Source organism: Echinops telfairi, unplaced genomic scaffold (genome assembly GCF_000313985.2).
Source record: "Echinops telfairi isolate 266 unplaced genomic scaffold, ASM31398v2 ScPeMD7_70;HRSCAF=299, whole genome shotgun sequence".
Classification (NCBI taxonomy): domain Eukaryota; kingdom Metazoa; phylum Chordata; class Mammalia; order Afrosoricida; family Tenrecidae; genus Echinops; species Echinops telfairi.
This window is the reverse complement of record NW_022103968.1, coordinates 65,593,786-65,611,033: the sequence shown is the minus strand read 5'-3', so window position 1 is coordinate 65,611,033 and position 17,248 is coordinate 65,593,786. Positions and strand designations below refer to the sequence as shown.

General features: G+C 42.1%; 1 protein-coding gene across 1 annotated transcript in view; it reads left to right on the top strand.

Moving 5' to 3' along the window:
* The first annotated feature begins 9,006 nt into the window (after positions 1 to 9,006).
* CFAP70 (cilia and flagella associated protein 70) overlaps positions 9,007 to 17,248 on the top strand; it is a 113,406-nt gene continuing 105,164 nt past the window's right edge. The window contains exons 1-3 of the mRNA XM_004701413.2: positions 9,007 to 9,021; positions 12,593 to 12,690; positions 13,636 to 13,822. Of these exons, the coding sequence (XP_004701470.1) occupies positions 12,628 to 12,690; positions 13,636 to 13,822 (250 nt within the window). The 5' untranslated portion in view covers positions 9,007 to 9,021; positions 12,593 to 12,627. The remainder of the gene's footprint in view (positions 9,022 to 12,592; positions 12,691 to 13,635; positions 13,823 to 17,248) is intronic.

Sequence of the window (17,248 nt, the reverse complement as noted above, 5' to 3'; positions counted from 1 at the left end):
TCTGTGTGTTATATTGAATTGAAAAAGGGTTACTTCCTTTCATAATTAGTAGTATGTCAAAACTTTATTACTTTTCTAAAAATTCTGATCTTCTGAGCTAGAAGAGTACTTGTTATCTTATTTTGCATAAATTGATATTCTATATTTATAAACACTTAACTTTCCACATAGAAAATATATTACTGTTACTGTAGCAGGGGTCTTGGTGGCCATATTGGGTAAGTGTTGGGTTCCTTCAGGCAAAGTTGATGGTTCAAACCTACCAGATGCGCCTTGGGAGAAAGACAAGGCGAGCATTCCCATAGAGAGTCACAGTCTTGGAAAGCCTATATAGGGTTGCTTAAGTTGGAATCTACTTAATGGAAATGGGTCTGAAAAACTCAAGCTCACTATCATCAAAGGCAGGGTAGAACTGTCTCTGTTAGCAGTGGGTTGCAACTTTACAATTGGATTATATGCATAAAATAGGTAGACTACTTGTATATGTGCTAAAACTCTATAAAGATCTTTATTAGCCCTTGATTTTTTAAAAAAAGATTATTTATGAAGTATTTCAAAATTTGTAACTTGTGAGCTCAAAAGGGAAGGACAGTGAGGAGGCGTTTTTCCTGTGTTACAACCCCTTCCTGGTGCATATGTAGTCATCTCTAATCACGGGGCTTACGTGCTCCCTAAGGATATATAAGCCTTGGTTAGAAATAAACCAGCAGCTTCCTCTCTTCTCCCGCACCTCCACGTAGACTGCCAAGAGAGGTTGAGGTGACCATGCTCATGAAATATGTCTGACTCCTTTATTTTACTCTCTCCTATCTCTTGTTCGCTATGACTTTACTATAATCTTTATATAGTATAACCAGACAGTTGCGCCTGTGGACCCCTAACAATGGTTAGAGGCTGGTTACTCTTAACAGTTCAGGAGCTTAGGGATACGGAAGAAAAAGTTTTATATGCCATTTATCTTCAATATTGAGTAATTACTTATAGAGAGTGTGGTACATTACATGACAGGAAGCACAAAAATTTATAATCTTAAAGATTTCAAATAAAAATTAGGTTGTAAATAAATTGTAAATATTAAAGTGTAAGTTCTGCTTGAACTCAATCTGTTTTGTTTTACAAAGTCCCCTGGCACAAATAAGAAACTTAACTTGATGAATTATTGTGTTAGGATTTGAGTGGAAGAATAGTAAATAGTCATTGTAAATCAATCAATCAAATTTGATTTAGGTACTAAGGGGTACGCAAAATAGCCTAAAACACAATCTTGCCCTTAGAGCAGCGGTTCTCAACCTGTGGGTTGCAACCCCTTTGGGCATCAAACAACCCTTTCACAGGGGTAGCCTTAGACCATCAGAAAATACATATTTCCAATGGTCTTGGGATCCGAGACACTGCTCCTCAATCCATCTCCAGGCGGGTCCACCCACATACAGATATGCCCATGTATGAGTACCTGGCATGATGGCGACATCACACCAACCCCATCACATACACCTCATATGTGACAGGGTTGGCGCCATAACGTACTTATGTGGACCAGCCATGCATGTAGAGAGCAGCTGCTGTATTGACAGCAGCAGAATTGGAGGTAAAACGACACTTAATGAATTATCATTACTGGGTAAATGTAAAATCAGCAACTACTGCAAAAACAAAAAATATCTGTACCATGGGAACTTAATCTGGATGTTGATCCGTCTTTTTATATTCAGCTGTGGTTGATGTGAATACTGTCCCCTTGTGATATTAACAGGTATGTAAAAAACAATGCTAAATCATAGGAAACTTTAATGACTATGGACTGAACTATGCCATGTATCATCTTTTGTATTATTAAAGCTATTATATATTATTATTCTCATTAGCAAACCATCCCATGATGATGGATCATGTCGAGAATAATGTTAAGAAAATATAGTGAGAATTTTTCACAGTATGGTTTTACCAGCAGGAATCCGCAATGTGTTACTTGTGAAGTTCTATCAGCCAAATCTATGAAACTGAACAAGCAAACACCATTTTGATAGCAAGCATCCAAGCTTTGCCAGCAAGGATATTTTTAGAAGCAAAGCTGATGGACTCAAGAAATCCAGACTGGACACTGGTGGCAAGTACCACAAACAAAACATAACAGCTGTTGAAGCTTCATATTTGGTGGCACTCAGAATCGCCAGAGTTATGAAATCTCACACCATTGATTAACTGAGGATTTACTGTTGCTAGCGGCCAAAGACATTGTTCAGGTTATGATCAGTGACGAATTTGTTGCGAAATTGAGTACAATTTCCTTATCTAACGACACTGCCCTCAGAAGAATAGATGACATGTTTGCTGATATTCTTGATCAGGTAATCCAGGAAATCAAATCTGCTCCACTTTCAATACTTAACATCTAGCTTGATGAATCTACAGATGTTGCAAACTGTTCACAGTTACTGGTTTATGTGAAGTATATTAATGATGGCGACGTTAAAGATGAGTTTCTTTTTTGCAAACCTCCTGAAGTGACAACTACTTGAAATGACAGTATTGTGATGTATTTGAGACAATTGGTTCATTTCTGAAAGAGCATAAGATCTCTTGGGAAAAGGTTTGTGTTGTTTGCACAGATGGTGCTCCAGCTATGCTAGGATGTCGATCTGGATTTCAACGTTTAGTACTGAAAGAGTCACCAAAAGTCATCGGAACTTACTGTAAGATTCATCGGCAAATATTAGCAACAAAGACACTGCCACAAGAGTTACAAAAAGTAAAGAAAAGCGTCATCAGTTCTGTCAATTTTGTAAAGGCAAGCAGTTTAAACAGTCAACTTTTCGCAACTGTGCAAACGAGTTGGATGCGCCAAATAATGCACTGCTATTTCACACTGAAGTGAGGTGGTTGAGAGGAAAAGTTTTAAAATGTGTTTTTGAGCTTTGTGATGAACTCAAAACATTTTATAATCAGAAAGCAAGACCACAGTTCGAAGCACTTTTCAGCGATAAAGTGAACTGCAGAAAATAGTTTACTTGGTTGACATCTTTGAGTTAAATATCACTGCAAGGACCAAATGCAACATGCCTCGATTTGTCTGAAAAGATCTGATCATTCCAAATAAAACTTCAGCTTTGGCAAAAAAATTGGATGAAAATAAAATTTATATGTTGCTATCTTATCTGTTTTCTTTGAGGAACATGACATTGAACCAGATAAAAGGGTTATGATGATAATTTCTGTGAAAGAACACTTGCACATGTTTACAGATGAAATTTCATCATACTTTCCAAATCATGCTGACACCCCATTAGCACTTGCCAGAAGCCCATTCACAGTCAAAGTTGAAGATGCTCCTGAGACAGCACAAGAGGAGTTCATTGAACTTATTAACAGTGATGCAGCAAGAACTGATTTCTCTACAATGCTAGTTACAAAATTCTGGATCAAGGGTTTGCAGTCATGTTCTGAGACTATGCTGCGCCTTCTTCCATTTCCAACAATATATCTTTGTGCAACAGGGTTTTCCAGCTTGTTGGTTATCAAGTCTAAATACAGAAGTAGACTTGTGGAAGACGATCTTCCTTGTGCTCTTGCAAAGACTGCCCCGAGAATTTCTGATCTGGTGAGAAAGAAGCTATCTCAACCTTTGCACTGACGTTGGCTTTTTATGTATATTGTCAGGGTACCTGCCCTAACACATCATCACGGGTCCAGTAGGCGCAATTGTACAGCGATAATAAGATTATAGTAAAGTCATAAAGAGCATGAGAGAGAGAAGTGAGAGAGAAATAATGGAGTCAGACACATTTCATGGTAGCAATGCTCACCTCAGCCCTGCTTGGTGGTCCACGTGGAGAGAGAGAGCTATTTAATGCTACCCAAGACTTATATTCTCTGGGGGCATGCAAGCCCCCTAATTACAGGTGAAGACGTCACAGGAAAGGGTTGTGCTATAGGTAATAAGTAATGGAAGGGTGGTTTACAGGTATCCATGCAATAGGAAGAGGAGGGATTGGGGGTATACATGTGGCAAGATGAGCGGATCCTAGATTCAGGATGGCAGCCTAAGTCTGTTTGACCTGTTCCCTGGCACCATTATCAGTAGGGTGCAAACTCCACCTACAGGAACCAAATCAATGACTGCAGGCTCTAGAGAGAAGTGGCCTATTGTCCTTAACAGCAGCAAGCGGGGTCCTACTGTAGTCTGGCAGCTGACTGTCTACAGGGAGGATGTCTATAAGCATCTGACCTCCCCCTACATGCTAGCAAAAAGCCCCTAATGTTTGGCATGTCTTTGGGGAACAAAACTGAGGAAGTCTCTTTATAATTCCACATGCATAGTGTTGCAAAATGTAGCAATGTACTTTACTGTTATATTAAGACTGTTACCCATGATGCACCATGCTTCAAGACAAAATTTCATTTATTTGTGATTAGAAATAAGTATTTCACAATATATAATTACAGTTTTGTGATTAATCACTATGATTTAATTATGTTCTCTTTGTAACATTGAAAATACATCCAGAATATCAGATATTTATATTTACGATTCATAACAGTAGCAAAATTACAGTTATGAAGTAGCAATGAAAATAATTTATGATAGGGGTCACCACAACATGTGGAACTGTTATTTAAGGGGTCATGGCATTAGGAAGGTAGAGAACCATTGCCTTAGAGAAATATAATATATACAAGTATAGCACAAGGTGGCACATGGGAAGGATAATAGGTTTAAGAGAGATGTAAGTAATTTTTAAGTTATTAAAAAGGTTAATTTTTGATCAAAAGAGTTAAACTTTTATCTGAGTTTGTAAAAGTCAGGGGATTTACCAGATTCAAGCAACTGGTCCCAAGGACTAATGAATGGATCACAATCTTTACTACCTAGGGACCAGAAGATGGTACCCAGTTACCACTACTAACCTCTCTGATTGGGACCACAGAAGGCCCCAGGCAGAATGGGAGAAAAATGTAGAACAGAATTCAAAAATCACAAGACCAGACTTAACGATCTGATGGAGCCTGGAGGGACCTCCGAGAGTGGCACTTCCACATCCCGCAGACTTGGACCTGGGCATTTCTTAACCCAGCCCCATACCCAATCCCAGGGATCAGCCTACAGGCAGACTTAACAAGTGAAGTTAACACTTGGAAGGAATAGATTGCTCAGAACAGGGAGTCATACTAGAACAAAAGAATCGCATTTGCCCTAAAACGAAGTCGAGAAAGGGCAGGGAAAAAATGGCTCCCAGGGTGGGAGGGGAGCGTAGAGATGGGAAGTAATAGACCGGAGCGTGGGTTGACAAACTTTTGAGACTAAAGAGCATCCTGTCCCAAGCAACAATAATAAAAATAATTATTTGAGATCCATAAATCTATTTTATAAACAAATGAAATCATGATCTGAATAATACCTTTTTTTTTTCCAATTATACTTCAGAGCCAGTACGTACTGAAACGAAAGCGTCACAGAGGTTCTCGAGTCGAAATCTGCCGACCACTGGAGACGGGCAAAAGGGGAGAGGACGGGCGGGAAGAGGAGAGCAAGTCATTGGGAAATAGGCTAAGTTGTTTACAATGGTGAATGCGCTTTCTTTCCTCTCGTGTCCTCGCTTCGGAGATGACAAAGAAGAGGCGTAACAACGGGCACGCTAAGCAAGGCCCCGACCATGTGCAGCCCATTCGCTGCACGAACTCCGTGCTGCGTGCCCAAAGACAAGGCCATTATGAAGTTCGTAAATAAGAAATGTCTCTGCAGCTGTCAGAGACATTTCCGATGCAAGTAACTTTGACACATGTGCTTCCCACGCTGTGCGTGAAGCTACGCGATGGTAAGTTGTGCCATTCACAACAGGCTGGTCAGGAGCCACACGGTGGTCAGGAACCGGTACAACTCCCCCATCCTGATTTAGACCTGCAGGTGCTGCCCCACGACCTCTTCCAAAGCCGATGTAAAGACTAGAAAACAAACCCGAAAGGAAATAAAATTCTATAAAAATAATAGAATGCTGAATGCAAAAATGATCTGATGTGCAAACCAGAGCCTAATCACAATAAGAAAGGTAATGGAATTTTCCCCACACACTTTTTGAAGACCCCTTGTGTAGCATGTTTTGTTGCTCCATTCATCAATCATGGACATTTGAGTTAGTTCCACATTGGGGCTTGTGTAGCTCTGGGTGGACTAGAGAGACAAATCCAGAGACATTCATATGTGTATAATAAGAAAGAGCTTTACGCAATAACATTGAGAAAACACCCCAGTCCTGTCCAGATCAAGTTCATAAGTACAATACAAATCTATAAATTCCTTTTCAGATTCACAAAACACATGCAATGATGCTGAATGCAGGATGATCACAGGCCAGTGGGTGGGAAGTCTTGTAGATCCAGTGGCTGTAGAGGCATCTCAGCGCTGCCAGGGGTCTCCACATGGCTCCTCCAGCTCCAGGGCTCTGGTACCATCAGAATAACTCCATGTGGCTTGTCAACAGGAATGTCTCTCAGGGAGTGAGCATGTGTCCTGCCTCCAGCAAGCTATTTATCTCCACAGCGCCTCCAAATGAGGTTATTAAGCTGCGACCTGACTGACAGGCTGAACTCCACCCTTCACTCTTAATAGTCTCAAATAGACTACAGACTATGTAACTACCACAGATTTATGAATAATGTTGCTATGAACACTTGTGTGGACATAATATTTTCAGTTCTTTTGGATGTATTGTTAGAGACCTGGAGCAATTACCATTTTAATGGACGGAGCTCAACACAGGCTGCAATTACAGAAGAGGTTTTATTATGCTAGCTTAAGCCAGGGCTCAAGTCCTCAGGTGCTCAACTGCGTGCACCGTCTTGGACAAGAGCCCCCACAAAGCAAATTTCAAAGTATTTATTTACAGGTATACGAAAGGGCGTTCCCAGCCCCCCTTCCCGTCAATCCACTGATTGGCTCATCTGAGGTAGGTTGGCAGTCTGGTCCTTTGTGTAGTTCCCGCGCTGGCCGTGTGGTCCTCCCCTCGGAGGCTGGGCTCGCTGAGTCGTTCCGGGTTGGCTAGCCTCAGTCTCTGGGTACGTCCTACTTTGCACTGCTAGGAAACATGAACCCACAGCCTGCCCGGGATCCCGGAGCCAGTCACGGGGCAATTTGGCTTTACAATATACCTTGGGTAAACTCTTTGAGGAACCACCAAAGTATTTTCCAAATTAATGGCAACATTTTACAACCCCATCAAGCAATGGATGAAGGTTCAAATTTCTCCTCTCCAAAGCTGTTAGGTCTCTCTCAGGGGAGAAATATACCTCAGTTCTTGGCTTCAAGAAAGAATTCACACCAAAGCCTGGTTTGTGATCAAAGTGAGTTTTATAAAGGTTAGAAGCAGTTTCAGGTTTTACAGTAAATGAAACACAAGCCAAAGTCCACAGCACAGTTGCGCAGGACCGGAACACAGCCATGCTGTGTGCAGTGCCCTGCTGTGCAGCAGCGGCTGGGAGAAAGCCAGAAAGAAAAACTTCTGGCTTTTCAGCAAACCCACCCCTCCACACCCTACCCGCTTGGGAGGTGTGGTCAAAGGTACTCGTTAACCCCATTGGCTGAATTAAGCCCACCTGGCCTGGATGGGGTCCCACCCAGGTTTACCAGCTTCCTCTCAAAGACCTGAATTGTGTGCATCCCCTCCAGCCTTAAGCAACTGGGGGAGGGGTGGGAGGCTTTGGCACTTAGAGGGACTACCCTTAATTCTGCCTCTAGCTACCTAACAAAGCCATCTAAGGAATCTTGGTGGCACAGTGGTTATGCATTGGACTGTTAACTGCAAGATCAGCAGTTCTAAACCACCAGCCTCTCCAAGGGACAAGGATGAAAGACTGCCTCATAAGAGCAGCAGGCTTCCACTCTCTCTGATTGTGTAGTAGGTTTCAAACATCAACCTGTGATTAACACTGGAACACCAGGGCTCCTTAGTCTACCCATAGGGGGTTGTCCCCTCCTCCACCCTCCCCAAAGTCTTTGAGATCGTGATAAGGAAGTTTAAATTGAGTCTGGGTCTGAAATAAGAACAGTAGACGACAGGATGTGCCCAAGCTTGTGCAAATGTCAGCCTAATTATCAAATATTCCGCTTTTGTGCTCTGTAGCTTTTAGAAAAACCACATGCTGGTACAAGTAGCTTTTTTGGAAAACTGCAAGCTAAAGATAATGTAAAGTTCCGCTTAAAAAAAAAGAAAAGAGAGAGGGACACCTGTGTGTGTTATGCCTATAAAAGCTTGTCCCAGGTCGAAGCTCCAGGTCCACACTCTGAGCTCGACAGAGTCTGGGTTTGAGCCCAATGAAAAAAGTCAGCCATTGAAAACCTTAGCGAACACCGTTCTAACACATGGGGCCGCCATGAGATTGTGCAAATCTGTTGGTGAGAAGTAACACCATTTTGCACTCCACCAGCAGTGTATGTGTGTCAATCTCAATATTACCAGCTTTTTCACAAAGTTTAAAAATACCTGTTTTCAAATTCACCTAGTAAAGCTTCTCATTTTTCTTTAAGTTCCCTTTGTTTTTTTTAAACATGGAAGGATAGTGGGAGAAAAGGTTGCCAAGAAAGCAAGATAGAAAGCTAGAAGTTGGCATGTGACCCAAAGGCGTAATGAAATGACAGGGCCCTCTTCCGAGACTGCATCGCTCCTCGGTGGTTTGCAGCCGAGATTCGGAGGCGCAGAAACGCACCCGCAAACTGCTTTCTGCGGGACGCCTACAGAAGCTCTCGCGAGACTTGAAAGAAATGTGTCGCTTGAACTCAGGATCTCGCGAGATGTGACTGGTTGCCATAGTAGCGACAAAAACATAGCCAGGGTCTCAGGTAAGGCTCTTGCAGAAAGCCTGCTCTTCGTCCGCGCCCTGCCGCCCCCCGCTTATCCCACCCTTCTGCCCCGCAGGTGAAGCCAGGCTGACGCCCGGACGTCGTCCCTCCGCGGCGCCGGCCAGCTAATCGTCGGACGCGGACTCGCGCCGGAGCCCCCGCCTTCGGCCCGCCGGCCGCCCGTTTGTCGGGTAACTTCCCCGCCAGCTGCTCCTGAGCGCTTGTCGGAAATGCATGCCTTGCTCACGGGCTTGCCCGCCCTGAGCAAAGCGTGTTACGGGCCCAGTTTCTCCCAAACCAACCCAAACCCACTGCGGACTCAAGGACCCCGTAGCAGGACTGAGTGGAACTGCCCTTGTGGGTTTCCAAGACTGACGTTTTATGCAGTAGAAAGGCCAGATCTTGCCCCCCGCCGAGCAACTACGCATGCCTCGTGCATAAGGACTGGCACCAGGCATTTAGGGACCGGAAAGATAATTAAGTCAGCACTTGTAAAAGCTCTGCGTATGAATACCATTTGTGTGGTGCTTCATCATAGCCTAAGTAGTTTTATTCTTTTAGGGAGCATTCGTAACAAATCTGAAATAGGTCAGAAAATAGAGTGCCCGTTTTCCAGAAGGTGAAACCGAGGCTTAGAGAAGTTGGACATCTGGAACAGGCATTTTATTTTCCCTTTTTAATAATTAAGACTTATTGTGGTTCAGGTGAAAGCTTGCCGAGCAGATTAGTTTCCCATTCAGCAATTTATACACGGATTGTTCCCTGGCATTTGTTGCAATCCCACCAACCTGGGATCATTGTCACAGGGGAAGTGTAAACACAGGGAGAGCAAATGCTTCTGGAAACATGGCAGGAAACGGCTTCATGGACTGGGAAGCATTTCTGCTGCTGTGCAAAGGATGGGTAGGATTTGTCCAAATGGAGAGGGGTGGGTGGAGAGAATGCCAGGAGGAAGGAAAAATGCCAAAGCACAAAAGTAACCAAGTGTGGATGTCTCTGGGAAAGAACCTGATCTCTGATTAGAACCTAAACTATGTAAGGGAAGAAATTGACTGCTCAGCGATACGCCGAGTAGATGTCTTGGTCGCATTTGGATGCCTTAAAAAAAATTTTTTTTAAGATATACATCAAAAGCATCATGCAAATGTCAACTAGCTCAAAGAGCTGATCCTTTTTTCCACCAATCTTTTAAGCAAGATGAAACCTAATGACAATTTTATGGAAGAAATTCTAATAGGGGACAAGTTTTGGAATTACCAATATGATCCAATGAGCAATGTCCAGTCAAAACAGTGCCTTCCAAGGGGATCCACTGTGTCAGTTAAGCACAAGACAGGTCAGCTCAGATAGTTATGGCAGGTGTTTTTGGATTCCAAAGTGTATAATACTGATTCATTTTGGGGTTTATTCTGAAGAAGTTTGAAGAAAATTGAAAAAATGCATTGGTGAAATAAAAGCCAGGAAAATTGTGCTAAGGAAAATTTTCCATCATGACAGTACACCTGCTCATTTTTCACGGGTATGCTTCGAAACTTACCATCATCCACCTACAGCCTAATCTGTCATTGCAGATTCCTTGTTTGTTACTGAAACTCACCATTTAAAGAGAATACAATTGTAGTTTCTCAAGGTTGACAAAACTGTTTTTAGGGCCTGGTGTCAATCGAGGCGAATTCGTCGGGAAGGGCTCGAGAAATGGAAACACTGCCTGAGAAATGTATAGACCACAGGGTAGGGAACCACGAGCAGTTTAGATATTTATAACACCTCACGCGCCATCCATCCTGGTGAAACATTTCCTTAGCTCACTGCCAGTGGACCAGCTTCTCTCTGGTGAGGTGTGTGATGTCAGCGGAATTGGTTTCCGCCCACTGGTTCCCCACCCCTGAAGGGAGGATGACATGTCAAAAACAATAACTTGAAATGTTGATATCTTTGTGTAATAAAGATTTCTGTGATTTTTACAGCAATACTTTTTGAGTTGCTTTCATATTTTCAAGTCTTGCTTTAATATATTATCCATCTGCTTTTTCCCATCTTATGTTATCCTTCTGGGCCTTCATCTTATGATCCAAAGCATACTGAGCTACTTGTTTTCTTGCCTTTGAACCTTGAAACATCTTCCTCCTTGCTTTACTGTGGGCTGTTAAAAGATAATTCCAAGTCACTTCCTATAAGGAGATTCTCCTATCAGGCAAACCCATACATGTATTGTAAATGCAGCCAGGTTAGGACCCCAGCTTCAGCACTTCTTTGCTTTATGACCATTGGTAAGATACCAAACATTTAATCAGTTGCCTTTTCATTAAACGCACATTTAAGAGTCACTTGTCAGGGCAGATATGTAGTGGATAACCCGTAAAGTCGTTGGCACACTGACTGGGACATAGTCAACAATTCCCAATGTTATTGTTAGTTGCTGGCAAGTCACTTCCAACTCATCGCAACCCATCTCATTGGGGGTCTTCCTCTTTCTCACTGACCCTCTGTTCTGTCCAGCATGCCCCCGCTGACAAGCCCAGAGTAAGTGAGAACGCCTTGTTTCAAAGGAGCAGCCTGGCTGTGCTTCTTCCAAGACATGTGTCTGTTCTGGCAGCCCCTGGTGCTTTTACTGTTCATCGCCAACAGCATCATCCAAAGGCATTGGTTCTTCATTCTTCCTAGGGCTTTGTCCAGCTCTCGTGCATGTGAAACAGTCTACAGTACCATGACATGAGTCAGAGAAACTGTAGTCCTCAAAATGACATCTTTGCTCTGTTAACACTTTAAGAGGCCTTGTCAGCAGATGTGCCCAGTGCAATGCTTGCCTGCTGCTTCCCTGAACCTTGGTTTTCCCTCGTAAACAAGATCTAATTCCCTCCTCTTCTGGGCACTTTCCTCTGTCAAAGACTGTGCCGCACAGATTACTCCTAGCCTATAATATTACCTGTCTTTTCACTGGGATATAAACTTTCTGACGTTAGGGGCTTTATATATTACTTAAATATTATCACAGTGCCTACCTTAATTGTGCAGTGAGCAATTCTGATGAATTAAATAGATTGGAGTCAAGTGATTTAAACATGCTAGGTGACTGGGTAGATGAGGAACTATCTGAAAGGGCTTGGAGGAACTATAAACTCTGAGGGAAGAATGTGTCTAATTATTCTTTGTACCACGTCTTGGATGTGCTTTAGTATGTCCTGAATCAAGTTTGAGTTGCTAAGTCCTACTTGAATTGAGTTAGAAAGCATGCCTTTTAAAGAAAAAGATTGATTGATTTTACAAAGTATTTGTATCCTTGTGTGGGAAATTAATCACAAAAGATCTCTGACTAAATAAACCAATATTTGAGGACCTCTTCCCATGGACTAAACATTCTAGATGGTTGCTTATTTCTTTCCCTCAGAATATCTTTGTAAAACTGAGAGATTTAATAACCTTTGATGAGAACTTTGGAGATAAAAGACACCTTAAAGGAAGTGGGACGTAGAAGGGAGGAGGTGAGAGGTATGGCTGGCATCTGAGCTCCTTCTGTGATGAGTTGTGCCTAATGGGTTAGTTATATGTGAAACTAGCTTTTTAGCGATTATCATTGGAATCATCCATGAGATGAGCTCCCTAGAGCGCTGCTTACCCATCAGTACAGGTTGGGGAGGAAGAACAAAGCTAGGCTGGACCTGTGGCACTTTCAAGGTTCTCCGTGGTGTTGGTTGTAATACAGTGTCAGTACTTGTGCAGATATGGTACACAAAGGAATAGGTTCATTCATTCTGTTTACAGACCCGGAGGAAGACCCACGGGGACTTTGGTTAGTTATGGAACTGATGTCATCAACAGGCAGACCCGTGCAGATCACTGTGACAGATGGATACGACTTGGTAAAGTTATTTTTGGCAAGCCATTAAATCTGTAGTTTTTTCATTCTTCTTGAAAATAGGTTTGTCCGAAGCTCAGGTGTCCCCCTCAAAAAGAATAATTAGGAGCACCGGTAGAAAGGAATGGAATTTTGTGTCATCATCTACCTTCAAAGCTCCCAGCTTTATACAGCAATGGCACTTCCTCCTCAGGCTTTCCTGTTGTCACCCCAGGATTAGAAAGCTGCATTATTGTGTGTTCTTCCTAATAATAGAATACTTAGCAGTTTGAATACCATATTTAACAGGGTGAAACAGGATGTGGTTTAATTTCTCTAGAGAGCAGTTTTCTAATTTTCCCTTTTCCCCCCCTAATTTTTCTAATTTTCCCACTTCTAAAAAAGAGTTAAGTCTTACAGAGTTTCTATTTAAATTTGATAAATTTATGATGAAAAACCAGAGTATGATATAGTGAATATATATTAGAAGAAGAATAAAATGCAAAAGATTCAGTATTATGTAGTGAAAAAAAGTATTATGTATTGAATGATAAGCCCTTTGTTTTAAAATATATTAAAATGTATGTATGAATATACATATATTAAAATGTATATATGAATGTATATGTATATATTCACAGCAAAACAGCAGAAAATATGTTCTAAAATGTTAGCAGTGCTAACATATGACTAGGTTAGAGGTGATTTTTTTCTCAAGTTTTGTTATTTAAAAAAATCCCACATACTGCATTGAAATGGGATGTTGCATTTAGCTACAACTGGAATCACTAAATAACTTTGTATCTACCCTTTTTATATTTGTGATATAGCTTGTTAACAAACAAGAAAAAATATCATTTACCCCAAATCAAAAGGTGTTGCCTGGTGCTTTTTTTGTTTTGTTTTTTTTGCCTAGTGCTTAAGACCATGCTCTGAGTATAATTATAAAGTTTTATGTTTCTGCCAACAGAAAGGCTTTAAAGGAGATACTCCAGTTACCTTTATTCGTGCAGAATTTAATCAGGTGGTTCTGGGAGACTCTGCAAAAATCACTGTTTCTTCAGAAGGGACTGCAAAGTACAACTTTACTAGCAGTTTTGAATTCAATCCTGAAGGAGGAATCACTTTAGATGACCTCGCCCACAAACCTGTGTTCTGTAAGTCTTCGTGGATAAAAACTGTTAGTCACATGAGTATTTTATGAGGACATCCTAGGAAGTTCACAGCTGCAATTCGGAAGGTTCAATAACCCAGTGTTCTTTGTGTCTTATTTGCTTTGGTAGCCTATTAATTTTAATGACTTTGTATCAAAGACTTTTTGACAGATGAAGGAGCTTTGCAGCTCATATCTCCTCCAGCTGAGTTGGGAGTTGTTTTTTGTTTTCTTGTATTGCTTTTTTTTTTTGGTATTTCTTGACTCATTGTATTTAGGGTTGCTGGATTTTGCTGCTTTGTTCCCCTCCCCTCCCCAAACATTAAAAAGTATGGACATCTCACAACTCACTGCCATTGGGTCAGTTCCAGCCCGTAGTGACTCTATTGGACAGAGTAGAAATGCCCGTTTGGATTTCTGAACCTGAAAACCTTTTCAGGCACAAAAAACCTCATGTTTTTCCCCACTGAGCAGTGGTGGATTCCTTTTTTACCTGAAATTCCAATGTAACTGAAGTCCTATGTTTTTTCTGGCAATTCTGTCTGCATTTCTGTATCTCATGTACTCATGTAAAGTAGAACAATCATTCATTTGCCTGCCCCTACCCGCCCCCCACACCCTCCTTGCTAGAGGAAGAACTTCTTAAATCCAGGGCTGGAAGAAAGAAGAATGATGAAAATAGAAACAGAGAATTAGTGAAATGGACTAATGGACCAAGCAAACCCCAGTCTCTACAACTCTGGGAGCAGTACTAGATAGAGTCTGGCTATTACTATCAACTACACTGAAAAGGATCATATGTGATCCAATGATTGTAAATAATAAAATCTAAGATCAGAGGAGGGAATTGTATTAGTGCTTAAATTCTGAGCACTGTTTGCAAAAGGCTATGGATGACAGTGAAACCCCAAAATCCATTTTCATGGTGCCCACATAGATTAAGCCTCTGGTGGATCCTCTCTGACCATAGACCAGGGATGTGAATAGCCTTGCTTTAAGACACAGTGCATTGGAAGTGACTTAGTGCATATTTAAACCCAGGAAAACCCAAACTCATTGCCATCAAGCTGGTGCCGACTCATAGCGGCCTTGCCGGACAAGGTGGAGCTGCCCTCGTGGGTTTCTGGACTGTACTCTTTATGAGAGTAGGAAGCCCTGTCTCTCTCCTGAGGAGCAGCTGGTGGTTTCCAGTAATCACTACACCATCATTTTCTCTCTCTTTGGATCCATTTTATATTTGGTCCAATTTTTTAAGACTTGCTTTTTTCATTGAGCTTTTTCCTCTATTTTGCCATTGTTGTTTTTGTTTTAAATGTTTTTTCTGCACATGAAATCCAGGATAGGTCAATCTGTAGTAACTGTAACTGGATTAATTGAAGGATAATGTCTAATCAAACAACCCCTGCCCACAGAAACATCCTGTTCAGTGATTTCTTGTGCAGGCAGGATGGACACTGCCCACAGAAACATCTTGTCCAGTGATTCTCCACCTGCCCACAAATAACCCTGCTTCCCAGAATTAGCCCAAATCACGCATTCCTGTCTACAAATGTACCCCCTTGACCAATCCTATAAAAACTTGCTAGTCTGCACAGGAGGGCCTTTTAACTCAGGTCAGAGGCCCCTCTCAGGCTTCCTCCTCTAAACCTGTTTGCTTCCCACTGTCGAGTCTCTCATCTTGTCTCTCCTGTGCCTCCAATTCTAACATTTAATATTCTAACATTTGGTACCATGTGTGAGACTGGTTGCCTGGCCTCAATTTTAGTTGAGTGGTGGCACCAGAAACACTCGCCCTTCTTTCCCAGCTCTGCTTCCCTACTAGTAAGATGCAGTAGGCTGCAGCAGCACACACTGGGCTTGCTCCTAGATTCTGGACCTTTCTCTCTTTCTGTGAAGACTGCATGGTCCCAAGTGTCAGCAGTTGACAAGGGTTGGGCCAGAGCACTCTCTGGCATTTCCCTGAGTCTTCTCTTTCTACACCATCCCCATTGCCAACTTGCTCAATATGGTAGAACTATTGAATTTTATGATATGTGAATTATGTGCAAATAAAACTTTTAAAACTGCATTCAAAAACACTTTCTGGGATTTATTCAAAGCTCAAATAAAAGGAAAGAGGTCTGTTAAAACAAACAAACTCCGATTGACAGTAAAAACCCTCAGTAAATTGTATTTGAAGGGAACTCTCTCAATCAGATGAAGGCCATATGAGAAGCTGATGTGGAGGAGCCCTTGTGGGTGCAGTGGTTAAGGACTTGGCTGCTAACCAGAAAGTCAAAGGTTTGAATCCAGCAGCTGCTCTGCAGAAGTATGTGGCAGTCTGCTTCCATGAAGATTTATAGACTTGGATGTGAGGGTGATCTGGCTGTTACATGTCACCCCATTGGTTTCCAAAAACTAAGGTTGATTTGGAAGATCTGGCTGGCTAGGCAGGTGTTTCCTTCACCTTTCCATGTGGATCGCTCCCGAAGCTGAAGCTAACGGAGGACCATCTTTCAGTCTAGGGTGGCTGTGCTCCCCTGTTAGAACGTCCACACACGCTCTTGCAGTCCATTTGTAGAAGAATGTAGGGTAGTCAAGCTTCCAAGACTCCATCCACATCCAAATGAAGTGCTGCATGTGGCAGTCTGCTTTTCAAAAAGATTTACAGCCTTGAAACCTTTCGGGCAGTTCCACTCCATGCTGTATGGTTGCTGGAGCTGGAATAGGCCTGAAGGCGTTGATTGGCTTATAGATAACATCATAGTTGGTGGTGAAAGACCGTTTCCCCTAAGATGAGGGACAAGTCAAGGATGTTTGCTCTCCCCGTTCTTCCTCACCAGTGATCTGGTGGTTCTAGCCAGCCTCATAAGGCAAGGAGAGGAAATAAGAGGCATATAGATCACCAAGGAAAATTTAGGATTTTCAGATCACATGATGGTCAACAAAGAAAGATACTAAGGATTCTATAATTATACAGATATATTATACATTTAACATATGTAATGTTCTAATAATATAGGATATACTTATAATAACAGGATATATTATTTTTTTCTTTTAACTTTTATGTTAAACTTAATTTACTCCTGAGCCATAGTTTTTGCTTCTTCCATTTCTTCTGAGAGATTCTTTTCTTCTGGGCAACCTCATCTTCTGGTTTAGGAACAACGTGTTCCTTTTCAATGAGGATCATTTCAGTGTGGCAGGGGAGCTCATGGATGGATTGATCCAACCGTGAGCTCTGTAATCCAACCGTGAGCTCTGTAAGTCTGGCGGCGCATCCTGGGAGCTTTGTTCACCCTGATGTGCTCAGTGACCAGAGAATCCACAGCTAAACCCTTAGGTTGGGAACCGATTACAAGGAACTATATGTGACCTCCTCCCTGGGGGACAGACAACCGAAAAGTGGGTGAAGGGAGATGTCAGACAGGTCAAGATATGACAAAAT